Genomic DNA, 13,594 nt, shown 5'->3' with positions numbered 1-13,594 from the left:
TATATTAATAAAGGCACCTAACTTTTATACCATACTACTTCTAAACAATTTACCCTAATACTCCCAAACTGCACTGTAGGTACATGATGTGGTTTTATACTTTAGGTGGCCCATCCTGTCAGTTGAGAAAACACCTGGCTAACAAAGGCAATGGCTTCTGCCTAAGAATATGCATACCCAGGTATGAAGGGGCCATGGTTGTGCTACATGCCCTGCCTAACTTCCTGCACAAATCAAAGAAGCCCAGCAATCAGGTACTGGAGGACTAGACTTCGCTCACTAATAAGGTATACATCATAGTAGGTACATCTTACCAAATGAAACCTCTCCCCTGGCCCATGTTTATCAACCTGAGATGCAACAGGATATGATGAAGCACACTGAGGGAATTACTTAGTGAAGCCCCACAGCGGTCATATGTGGGGCAGATCTGTCACAAGGTCTTTACACTAGCTAACCTCTTTCTGGAATGGATGTCCCCCATACATGGCTAGTACTAACTTAATCCTTCAGGCCATCCTATCTAAAATTTCAACCCAGATGACCCCCACCCCACCGCTGCCAACCTTGATGTTTCATATCCTCTTTCCCAGACTTGATTTTTCTCTATTGTCTATCATATGCTTTATGTATTTATCTTTATTTGTTATCTCCCTCACTTGTATGTGAGCTCCATAAACACAGTAGGTACTCAATAAGTATTTCTTGACTGAATGAAGAAATGAATAGATGGAGAACAGCTGGCAGAGATGAGACTCAGCTCCCATTTCGGTAAGCCCTTCCCCTTCACCCTTGCTCCAAGTACTTACTGAATCCCAAATATTAAGTTTAAAACTTGGGAGTTGATAGAATATCTTCCCTGGCTCCTGAAAACTCAGTCAAGCAAGGAACAATAGTTTAGAAAGATTTCCTAAAACCCTGGGGGATCATCTGTCAGCTGCATCATCAATATGCACCAATGAAGGACCTGTCCCAGTTATCTAAATGTCTGAGCCTAAATAAGACAGATCACCCCCATGACTATAGTCAGAGGTCTAATGATCTTTCTCTGTTCTATCCTTAACATTTAAACACATAAAATGACATACTACATGCAAAGCACACAGCACCATGCCTGATACATAGTAAGGATTTAACGTTAGCCACAAAGAGATACCATCTAACTTGAAGACAATTTTTTCAAGGAAAATAATATGAATGTATTTTAAAGAATATAGTAACATATATGCATTTAAGAAATGTAAGTATTTTATTGTTGAAGACAAAGTGCACAGAATTTAAGTTCCTTTATCTTAGAATCTTTCTTGCTGCCTGAACTAGTCCAAATCCAATATCTCATTAGAAATTACGATGCTAGGATAATTTCTAAAAGTCAAAATAACAGATTTTTGTCAGTATACCTGGTAATTGTAAATGAATAAAGCATCTACATTTTCCCCCAAGTTTCAAAAGAATAAATATAATAGTTTCATAGTAATCCTGAGTTTCTGAGAAGTTCTGGCACATATTTAGTGAATAAATTACATGAAATGGATAGACTTTAAATATGTTTATTAATCTTTCATTCCAGAGGCAAAAAAAAATCATTAATTCTCGGGCTAGATTGATGATCATCTGTTCTTAAAATTTTTCTTGTCAACAGAAAATACTAAAAATCATAAACAACGAATTTACTATACATACTTTTAATTGCCAACTATGAAACTCCTTTGTAATGATGTGATCAAGCTAACACACCATTTCACAGAAGCAAGGTATTTAGGGAAGCAAAGACAATGTCAAAATTATCTTTTTTATCTGACTTATGTATAATCAAATATCCACCCTCTACAGATGGCTATGAAAGCATCCAAAAAAAATGTTTCCATGTGACAGAGCACATCATGCTCCACAAAATGGACTGCTTTCCATACTATTAATAAGACTCTTAACATACTTTCCTTCAAAACCTTCTTTTTGATCATAAATCCCTTCAAGAGTTACTAAGTAATTTCAGAAAATAAGATGTGAATGGTTAAAACACTGACCTCAGCACATCTGGTAACACAAATTATGCATGGCAAGGTAAAGACTGTTGACACTGTATTTAAAATGTAAATCTCATCTTCCAAAATCATTCACTAACTGTTCCAGAAACATTTCTAGAATGAACCATAGCTTTCAGAATTGGGGCCAAGTTTTATAGTGAATTTTAATGTTGGCTTATGGATTTGATATCTGTCATTTACTTACTTTATGACATAAAGACTTACCAGAATAAAAAATATTTTAACAACTTATAAAGCAAAAAAATGCTATGTCTAAGTAAATTATTCAACTATGAAACCAAATCAAATATCAAATTTTCCTACTGAATGAAAAACTATTATCTTTCCATTCGTCTTTAAATACTGCCTACTACTAGAATTATACGGATTATTACTTTAATTTTTTAAATTATCCAATTTAATGATTATTATTGTAGATAATTAACAAAACCAATCAATTAATTTCTAAATCATTATTTTACTCTACTGAAACTCTCATAAGTTCTAAAAAGTGAATAGTCTATTCACTAGGATTTTGTTTCTGGAGATGCTAATCACCATAACAATCTTACCAATTAAATTATTTAAAATTTACAGCACTGGAATAAATCTCTAAAGTCATTTTTCAAACTGGTAAGCTATATGCAGAAAATCCTGCTATCTTTAAGACTCAGTGTTCACAGATAATTAGGTAATAATTCAAATTTTAGAAATTTTATTAAATTAATGAGAAAGTAAGTGCTTTATTGTGAGTCACTTGAAAGTTCACCTTTACTACTTAAGGCTTAAGTTCAGAGCCCAGCTGGAGCAAAATACTCCAGCAGTCCCCTCATGAATATTTGTCTTTGTCACCATGGGCTAAAAAAGCATGTCAACTGACAAGGAAAACTTTGCAACAGATTCAGAACAGGGAAGAATTCATAGAACAGATGTCCACACCAAAATTATTTGTAGGATACTCAAATTTAAACGAAAACAATTGTGGTAATATAAAAACGTTTAGTAAATCAATTTGGGAGGTTTCTAGACACGTTAGATCCTCTAACTGTACGCAAATTTTTAAAGTAAGAATATTAAAAAATACAGTAAGATTCTGAATAGTTTCTAGATTAGAAACCAAAGGAATGTTATATTTATCTCATTCATAACTCTAGAATTTTCACAATACCTTTCCTTTAAGGTTTAAAATTATATTCCTTTTCAGTTTATTTCATTTTAGATGCAAATACCACTTTTCATTTAATATCAGAAGACTTAGAAAAGCACAGCCTTCACATTTATTTTTCATTTCATCAACCTAATCAGCAGAATATTGAGACCAAGAGAAGTTAACTTGAACACCCTCCAGTGGCTGGCTCTGCAGCACAACAGAAGCATTTCCATCCTGAACTTATTTTACTGTGCATATTTTTGAATGATAGTTAGAAATTTTTAATTTATACACTAGATTACAATCATAAAAATTTTGGTAAAAATCCAACTTTTAAAAAAATGAAAAACTCTAAGTCACTACTTAACTTGTCTCTATTGCAAAATTCTTAACTCAGAACTTCCTCTACCAAGGTATTAGATACTATTTTAAAAACAGAATGGTTATTTCCTTTTTAATCTGTTGTCGGAATCAAGCAGTATTCAGAAAGTAAGACTGGAAGGAAGGAAATTAGTTCAAATACAAATAGTGAATCCTTATGAGAGAAAAATACAGCTAAATTTTTAAAATATGTATCTATATGTGCTGTATGTATATCAAAGGTAACCACATAACATTGGGGGGATCTTCATTCAAGGGTAATTTGAGTTAAACAATGTGTACTGAGAGTATAATCCCCCAAACACTGGATTTTTTTTAATTTTTTTTTTTTAAAGAGCATATTGTATTTTTTTTTATTAATTTATTTTATTTATTTATTTTTGGCTGTGTTGGGTCTTCGTTGCTGCACACGGCCTTTCCCTAGTTGTGGTGAACAGGGGCTACTCTTCATTGTGGTGCATGGGCTTCTCATTGCAGTGGCTTCTCTTTGTTGCAGAGCACGGGCTCTAGGCGCACGGGCTTCAGTAGTTGTGGCACACAGGCTGAGTAGTTGTGGCTCACGGGCTGAGTAGTTGTGGCTCGCGGGCTCTAGAGTGAGGGCTTAGTAGATGTGGCTCGCGGGCTCTAGAGTGCAGGCTCAGTAGTTGTGGCACAACGGGCTTAGTTGCTCTGCGACATGTGGGATCTTCCTGGACCAGGGCTCGAACCCGTGCCCCCTGCATTGGCAGGCAGATTCTTAACCACTGTGCCACCAGGGAAGCCCCCAGATTTGTTTTTAATCATGTAAGTATAATACATGCATATGCTGAGGGAAAAAAAGGGATGTATTTTTAAGAAAACTTTTTACTAAATTTATGCCAATTCAGAGTAAAGTGTTCATGTTAATATTTTAAATATAAATCATTAAATCCTGAGTACTGACCTCCGGAAAGCTAAATTAATTTAAAAATACACAGTAACAAAGAACGATAATAAAAGAAAAACAACCAAAAAAGTCTGTATTTAACTGGCTGCTCAATCATTAGAAAGGTGCCCCATAACTACCATATGTTACTCAAATATGTTATCACACCTACAATTTCATCATATGTCTCCCAAGAAATTAATTAGCTCTAACTTTTTCAACTTTGACAAAAACGTCTGCATCAGTCAGATTACTAGCTGTTGCAAATATTTCAAAATTCAAAGCTTTCTTCAGCTTATATTTAACCTTTTAATTACTATTAATCATTTAGCAAAATGTAGAACAACAATCATTAGACAGATGTCTAATTTTAGAATTCTGAATAATGTAAAGACATTTATACACATATTTACTTTTGGTACACATTTGCTTAGCAATTTTAAAAAATAAAATTAATCTAAGGTCTAAAACTATTTACTGATACATCATTTCACAGCTATATTTAGGTTAAAGAAAAGAACAGCTAAAATTTTCATTTTCTCAAAAACCTAAAAAGTCATAAGAAGTTGAGATCATATGACTTACAGTAATAAATAAATTTAATGATTAGGAAACCTATATAAATTACAAAAAAGAAACCTAATAGGACATGCTCATTTTAAAGAGATTTGACAAGCTATCAGCAGTAAAAAGAAACAAAAGTGGCTAAGAAGGGAATTTTCATAAATATTCTTTATCACATGTTTTAAAAGGAGGGGAAAAAACCTATTCTTGTTTGATTTTTAAATCACTATCAGCTCAGGCTATCCTCAACCATGTAAACCAGCTTCCATCCCCACTATTTTATTCGAACTACCCTGTTAAGGCTACCAATAGACTTCTTAAGTATTCATTCAACAAATATTTATTGAGCAATGAACACAACAGACAAAAATTCTGCTCTCACAGAGCTTACCTTCTAATGGGAATGAAAGTGAAAACAAAAATAAGTAAATTGGTTGTATAAATTAAGTATAAAAATAGTGTATTAGTAGTGCTAAGTGCAAATATCTCCTAATTCCCTTGTTAACCAAACAAAAATCAAACAAACCACAAACAAGGAAAGCTTGTACTGGCTTCAGTAACGCCATGTACAACACTGCTGAATTCTCCTTTGAGTTATCCCAGCTAACAAAATAATGGGTAATCTAAAAATAATCTCTATCTAGTAAGGAATTAGATTTCAATTCCAAAGTTACTACTTAGGTTGAAGTAAATATTCAAATTAATCAGAATGAGGGCAGCCATGGGAACAGCTAAGAATATCCTGCTGGTAGCAGTCAGTCTTTTCTTTGCGGCTACCAAAGTTTTTGTTACTGCTAAGGAAAATGGCACCTATGAATTATACAATTTTTGAGCTGAAAAAACCTTAGAGATAACAGATGTCCTCTAGGAAGCTTTCCATGACCTCCACAAGCATATTTAAGCATTTCTTTCTCTTTATTCCAAAATTCCATAAAAATCAGGAATGATGTTCTTATTTATCTTTGTATTCCCAGAACCTGTCTTATGTCTGGTAGAAGAGTTTGACTAGACTTTTTACCAAAGAAAGTACTGTTTTAGAAAAAATCAGTCTGGGAATTCCCTGGCAGTCCAGTGGTTAGGACTCTGCACTTTCACTGCTGAGGGCCCGGGTTCAATCCCTGGTCAGGGAACTAAGATCCCGCAAGCACCACAGCATGGCCAAAAAAGAAAAAAAAAAAAAAATCAGTCTGATAACAATAAAACAAAGATTCAAAGTTTAAGGTTTGTAACTGCTGTGAAATTATTTGTATTATATATAAGTACACTGCTCTCAACTAAGCAGGAAGCATACCCATTCATATTCAATAGGTACTTATTAAGGTCCTACCCTGTGCAAGGTTATATTAAAATGTATACTTACATATATATTAGAATGTATATATAAAATGTGTAAGGCTGACATGGTCCCTACCATCACAGGAAATACATTCAAAGGGGGGAAAGATAATAAAAAAGAAAATAAACAATAATTTTAGATTGCAATAAGTTCCATGACAGAAATTTACAGGGCACGTTGATAGAGACTGTAGTGCTTTTATTGGATTCTCAAAGAGTACTTTATATAGGATGCACTGCAAGGGAAAGACAAGACCTTAGCTAGATATTACAGGATATTATACAGTAGGTAAAGAGATTAGAAATCCAATTCAATTCAATTAACAATTTAATGAATATTACTATGTCTCATGTACTATGGTCGCAGCATGAATGAAATCCAATCTTAGCCCCTGAAGAGTATGAATTCTAATAAGGGAGAGACATGTATATACATCATCTTGACTGTGGAGAACACACAGGGTTTAGGGAATCACAGAGAAGAGCACTTAGATGACCTAAAGGTAGTTAGGAAATTTCCTAAAGGAAATGCTAAGAATAGGTAATAATAATGAAAATGCAAATAACATTTTGAAGGAAGAGTTAACAGAACAAGATAATAGGATGTGCATAGGAGGTTGAAAGAGGAGGAAGATATGAATATTTCTAGCCTAGTGATTTGAAGAAGTCTAATAATTTGTCAATAGAGGAAAGGTGAAGGCGAATCAGTATTAATGAAAAAAAAAGATGAAAATTTTGAAAATCTGAATTTATCATGACAATGGGATATCCATGGGAACATTTTAAATAATCAACTAGAACATTAAAGAGAGGTTCTTTCATTGACTAGTAACAAATATTTGGGATTCACTAATACATACATAATGTATGTTTATGATGTCATGCAGCATGACAGCAGAAATAAGAGTTTGCAGAGAGAACAGAAGAGGCTCAAGAACAGAATAAGGATGAGATATAGTCGCATGTAGTGGATATCAAAAGATAATGTGTCAGTAAAAGAGCACTCCAATACAGGGATGAACCAAGAAAGTCAAATGTCAGGGAAGCCAAGAGAGATGTGTGTTCAACAAGGACTGGTAGCCCATAATGTTAAATGATACAGACACTCCCATAAGGCAAAGCAGAAAAGCCCACTGAATACGGTAAAAGGACATAACTACTGGCTGTAAAGTTTTACCATGCCTAAGTCCTAGTTAATCATAATTAATCACAACGAGGAACATAAAGACTATGAACCACATTCTCATAACATCAACTTTATCATTTTATAAGCATACCTAATATTTATTAGAAGAAATGAACACAGTATATAAGCAAATTTTAAAACCATATAAAAGAGTAACAAATTAGCTATTCATTTCCAGCAAGAGATAACTTTTTAAATAATTTGTTTTCATATGGAAAAATTTCCAAGTTAAAAAATACTCAATAATACGTATTAAAAAGAAAATAATTCTTCTCATTAAGAGATATATGAACATGCATATAAAGTGATGTAACTTCTGAGATTTGCTTCCAAATAATTTAGGAAGTGAAGGAATAGGTGGGTATATAATAAAATGAGATTGGCTATGAGTTGGAAATTTTTGAAGCTGGTGTTGATTACATGGGTGGTGACAATATTATTCTCTCTACTTTTGTATATGTTTGAAATTTCTTCTTAATAAAATACTTTATTACCTAACAGCAAAGAGGAACAAACATTTGTATTTATCCCAACTCTATAGCAAATAATGCTTACAAAGATCTGAAATTAACCTCAAACTGTCAAAAGGAAAGAAAACAGTAGAATTTTTATATGAAGGAAGGTTGAAAACTTGGCTTATAAAATATACAAATAAAGGGGAGAAAAAAAACCCCAGCATAAACAAATTATAGAATCTATCTCTGGTTTCATGAAAATTTAAAATTATAAAATGTCATACACTAAAATTTTTAAATATTTAGAATCAAATCATGAAAAATAAATGTTTTCCCAAGAAGGTTAAGATATATAATTTTTTCATAATACACATTATAGGATAATTAAATTACTCAAGGTAAAAGATCTGTGACAATCTTACATAGTGCCAGAGGTAGGAGCCCTATACCTGTTAGAACTAAAATTGGCTTTAAGCTATTAATTCTGATATATTCGTCCCTGTTTCCTAATTTCCACTATACCAGTTTTTTCACCTACGTAACTTCAATTCATTCTTCAGGTCTCCATTTTAATGTTACTTATTCCAGGAGTCTGACCCCCAACTCCACACAGTAGGACAGAATGTCATACTGTATCCTCCCATGGAACCCTTTATTATCCCTATCATATTAACAGTTCATTTTAGCACCATGAAGGAAAGGACCATGTCTTTTAAAAACAAAAAAACTATTGAGATATAATTCACATACCATAAAATTACCATTTTAAAGTGTACAGTTTTGTTTTTAGTATTAATATATTCACAAGGTTGTATAACCATCACCAGTAATTTCAGAACTTTTCATCACGCTAAAAGGAAACCCTAAACCCATTAGCAGCCATTAGCAGTCACTCTCCATTCCCTCTTCCTCCTAGCCCTGACAACCACTAAACTACTTTCTGTCTCTACGGATTTGCCCATTCTGGACATTTCAATAAATGGAATCATACAATATGTGGCCTTTCATATCCAACTTTTTTCACTTAGCATAAGGTTTTCAAGGTACATCCATGCTATAGCATGTATACTTCATTACTTTTCTGGCTAAATAATATTCCATTTTATGGATTATTCCATATTTTGTTTACCCATGCAACAGTTACTGGACATCTGGGTTATTTCCACTTTGGGGCTTTTATGAATAAAGATACTATGAATATTCATATACAAGTTTTGTATAAACATATGATTTCAATTTTCTTGGGTATATACCTAGGTACAAAACTGCTGGATCATATGATAACTCTGTTTAAGTTTTCAAGGAACTGCCAAATTGTTTTCCAAAGCAGCTGCACCATTTTACAATCCCACAAGCAGTGTATGAGGGTTCCAATGTCTTCATATCCTCACCAACACTTTTCATTATCCATCTTTTTGATTAGTGCCATCCTAATGGGTGTGAAGTGATATCTCATGTGATTTTGATTTGCATTTCTCTGCTGGCTAATGATGTTGAGCACCTCTTCATGAATTATTGGCCATTTGTGTATCTTCTTTGCAAAAATGTCAATTCAGATCCGTTGCCCATTTTTAGTTTGGGCTGTCTTTCTATTATTGAGTTATAAAAATTCTTGATATACTCTGGGTACTAGACCTTTATCAGCTATATGATTTTCAAATATTTTCCCCATCCTGTGGGTTGTCTTTTCACTTTCTTAAGAGTGTCATTTGACATATAAGTTTTTAATTTTGATGAGGTCCAATTTATCAATTTTCCATTGGTTGCTTCATGCATTTGGTATCAAATCTAAAATACCACTGCCCATTCCAAGATCACAAAGATTTATGCATTTTCTTCTAAGAGATTTATAGTTTCAGCTTTTATGTTTAGGTCTTTAATCCATTTTGAGTTATTTTTTGTATACAGTATGAGGTAGGGGTCTAAATTGATTCTTCTGCATGTGGAAATCCAGTTGTACCAGCATCATTTGTTGAAGACTATTCTCCTGCAGTGAATGGTCTTGCTACCTTTGTCAAAAATTTACCAGAGTTGTACAAGTTTCTCAACTCTCAGTTCTCTCCCATTGATCTATGACTATCCTCCATGTCTCTTTTTGACTATACCTACCTAGCACAGAACCTGAAATATGAAAGCACTCAATAAAGATTTGGTAGGTGAATAAATCCCTTGTCAATAATAAAATGATTAAAGTGTGAGTTGAGCAATACCTTAGGGAGCATTATCCTAACCTAGTATTTAAAAAGCAAGAAACTGAGGCCTAAGAGAGGTTACCTGACTAGCTCAAAGGCAGAGAACAAATTACCTAAGAGCCAGAGGCAGGACCGGAATTCAGCTTTCCTAACATCTGGTGCAGGGCTCTTTCCATAATATCATGTGGTTTCTCAACTAAACTGAATTGCCTTAACATCTGCCAATGTGTCTGCCTATGAGAACCAGCACGTATATTAGAGACAGATAGGCAAGTATCCTAATACTTACTCATAGGGGAACTCTTCATAAGTATAATTCACCAAAAAGCCTTACAATCAAAATGGGCCAGGAAATAATTAATATACCACTGAATGCAATGTTTCCCTCCAGACAACTGTCTTCTAACTTCACTTTCAGCTCAAGAACATAGCTAGTCATACTTTCAGTCCTTAGATTATTCTAAATAGAAGAAAACCATTTGTGCAACAGTAAAAATAATAAAGCAATCAGGCGCCTAGTTCCATTACCCTGCTCTCCTCACCATTTCCCACCATCATTGTGATGCTTCACTCACTACTAACTGTTGTAATGAATGTAGAAATAGAGCAATCATCATAAATTTAACTTTCCTCTAGTATCCAGCAATTAGTCTGCCTCTTTCCAAAAACCAGAGAAATTTTACAGCAGCAGAACAGAAAAATAAAGGGAAACAAGCAACTACAGGAGAAGCCTTCTAAAAGATATATGGAGGATGTATGATTTAGAGGTACAGGGAAAACACTAAGTGTTCAAACTTAATACTACATTTATGCATACAAGTAAGGGAAATGCTGTCCGTGCAAATGTTGTGTATACAGTATGTTTGAGCAGATCATGAATTGTCCTGTAGTCAAGAATACATTCGGCCTTCAGTTTAAACTACCTCTTCTCAAAATCTTTCCAAGTCACCCAAGCACAATTAACTTGTCCTTCCATAGTGCACCCACTCTTCCTTCTACACGACTCCATAACTGTAATGATTATAGCGTATTTTAATAGTTACCTCACAAGTTTGTCTCCCTTCTAAACTATCATCTCACTGAGGGCAGAAACCATGTGTTTTTAGTGTTGTGTTCAGTGTAGAATTTAGTATAGCCCTGGCACATAGCAAGCACTTTATAATTCTTTGTCGAATGAACATTTTCAAAATGTTTTGTAATACTGAACATACCTGTTCAAAAGTATCAATAACGAGAAATGTATTCATTCTTGCTGTGATAATTCCCAAATGTTATAGTTCACATATATACAGTTGTCATATTGTATATACACTTAGAGTATATGTACTTAGGAAGTATATGTCATACACTTCCTTACTCTAAGTACAAACTTCAAAGTTGGCCAATCTGCTAAAAACAAACAAATCTAACTCAATACGTTTAGAGCTGAATGTTGTAGTGTTGACCATCTCTGCTAATAAGGCAATTTTATACTCCTAGCCAAAAACACAATAAAAAGTTCAAGACTAATCAACCACAAGCAGCAGGATCTAAGTGGTGTCTTACGAAGGAGATGGGGAACCCTCTCTATAGAAACACGTAAAGGAATTCTTGAGGGCAAGATATTTTATGTTCACCAAAAAGAATTATAGATTAAACAAAAAAAATAAAATGACTGTCAAATACTGGTCTACTGGTAAATGTAAAAGCTTTGGAGTCTGAAAGTCCTGATTTTAAGATGTGCCTCCGATGTGACCTCTTTAGGAAGGTCACTTCACCTGTCTGTGACTCTCTCAGATCCTCTTTTGTTAAATGTGAATAAGAATGCCTATCTCACAAAGCTCCCTGTGAGGATCAAATGATATTGTATAAAGCACCTGGCACAGATGCTCAGACACTAGCATGTAACAGTGTTCGTTCCCTTCCTACCTGGCAACAGGTTGTCACTTAAGGAGCAGAGTCAGAAAACTCTCTTGGCTGAAAATATTTCTCCCAACAGATGTCAGTCAGTGTTCCAAGTTTCACCACAAGGAAATTCTGTTTGGATTTTCAAAAGCCCCAATTAAATGTTAAAAAATCTGCCATTTAATGTATCTATTCGTCTTTCAAAGATAACCTGTCAAGGCCCTAAAGTACTGGGGGATTTCTTTTGATAGAGATAAAACAGGGAAAGGCCTATGGAGGATAACTCCTAAATGAGGAGGTTGAAGGAAAAAGGAAAAAGCAGTGAAAGGGTCCTAGAGACAAACTTTTTCTACTTTATAACATTACAATCAGTCTCATCTAACTACATACCACTACATACACTCACAGAAAATCCATAAATTCATCAGTAAACCTGCATGCCAATTTAAGGTTATATTATTAAGAGGTGAAATTTCTGTTATTAAAACAAAAAAGATAAGTCCCAAACCACAATTTAATGATGTATTTTTGACCACTATTACCAAAGAAAAGATGTAGTCTAGGATAAACTATTTGCTCTATGTTCCTGCAAACTGTCAACTGTGTGCTCACAGTGTGAATTTTGATAAAATCGTAGTACAGATGGCATGATAGCTATGTCATATAAATTATTAATAAATTTACATAAAGAAAAAACTCAAAACCATTCCATTATCTTTACAGACCTGACCAAGACAATGTAATGTCCCAACTTACACTTCAAATTTATTCCTATTATTAAGGTGCAACCACTACCACTTTTTTCCCAAGTCCAGCCCAAATTCTCAGTCACTCACCCGCCCTCCATCTTATGAATCCTGTGCTTCCTCTCCGCCTGTGGGCTCCACCAAAGGGACTCTATAAAGTAAATGTGGAGAATTATTGCCAAAAGTGAAAGAATTAGAGATACTTAAAGTTCTAGAAAGGCTAATAAACCCTTGATTCATTAACTTAGAGAGGAGAAAGTAAATCCACAAGCTAGAGGATAGGAATATATTATACTCCAATTCTAAAATGTCAAAATATGTCTAAGATTCAAAATGTCTGAAACAGAACTTTTCAAAATCCAGCAAAACAAATTTAGTATTATTTGTGGATGAAGATATAAATGATATTTCTGCCTTCCTGGGCTCACAGAAAAACACCTTTATCAATGAAATCAGAGAAAAGAAAAATAAAGATTTGAATAAAAACAATTAAGAATTGCATTTTAAAGATCATATACATATAAAGAATATTAAAGGTTCTCTTTTCTTCTACTCTTAGCATTTTTATGCTACATCTATAAACCTAACATCTGCATCCATCTTCTCCTTGTCTCTTGATAGAGTGAAGAAAGCACCTCTAATCAGAATGCCTGCAATCCTCCTCTTCTTCCTACATTTCCCTTCATAATTAATATGATCACATATCCTCCATCAATGAAGAGAAAAATCACTAATGCATCTCTAATTTTCCTCCATTACCCCATATGCAA

General features: G+C 33.9%; 1 protein-coding gene and 1 pseudogene across 6 annotated transcripts in view; both read right to left on the bottom strand.

The window, feature by feature from the left end:
• Window positions 1-13,594, bottom strand: part of LOC309664706 (tigger transposable element-derived protein 1 pseudogene) — a 477,505-nt pseudogene that overhangs the window by 90,293 nt on the left and 373,618 nt on the right. The gene's annotated exons all lie outside the window — the stretch shown is intronic.
• AKT3 (AKT serine/threonine kinase 3) overlaps window positions 1-13,594 on the bottom strand; it is a 392,413-nt gene that overhangs the window by 298,684 nt on the left and 80,135 nt on the right. For 2 of the 5 annotated variants that reach the window (XM_082470477.1, XM_082470478.1), the window contains one exon: window positions 12,915-12,975. The exons of the other annotated variants lie outside the window; for them this stretch is intronic. In XM_082470477.1, coding sequence (XP_082326603.1) covers window positions 12,915-12,975 — 61 coding nt within the window. The remainder of the gene's footprint in view (window positions 1-12,914; window positions 12,976-13,594) is intronic. 5 annotated transcript variants of the gene reach the window in all.

This window comes from Balaenoptera physalus (assembly GCF_965194825.1).
Source record: "Balaenoptera physalus genome assembly, chromosome: 1".
Classification (NCBI taxonomy): Eukaryota; Metazoa; Chordata; class Mammalia; order Artiodactyla; family Balaenopteridae; genus Balaenoptera; species Balaenoptera physalus.
This window is presented reverse-complemented; position numbering and strand designations above follow the sequence as displayed.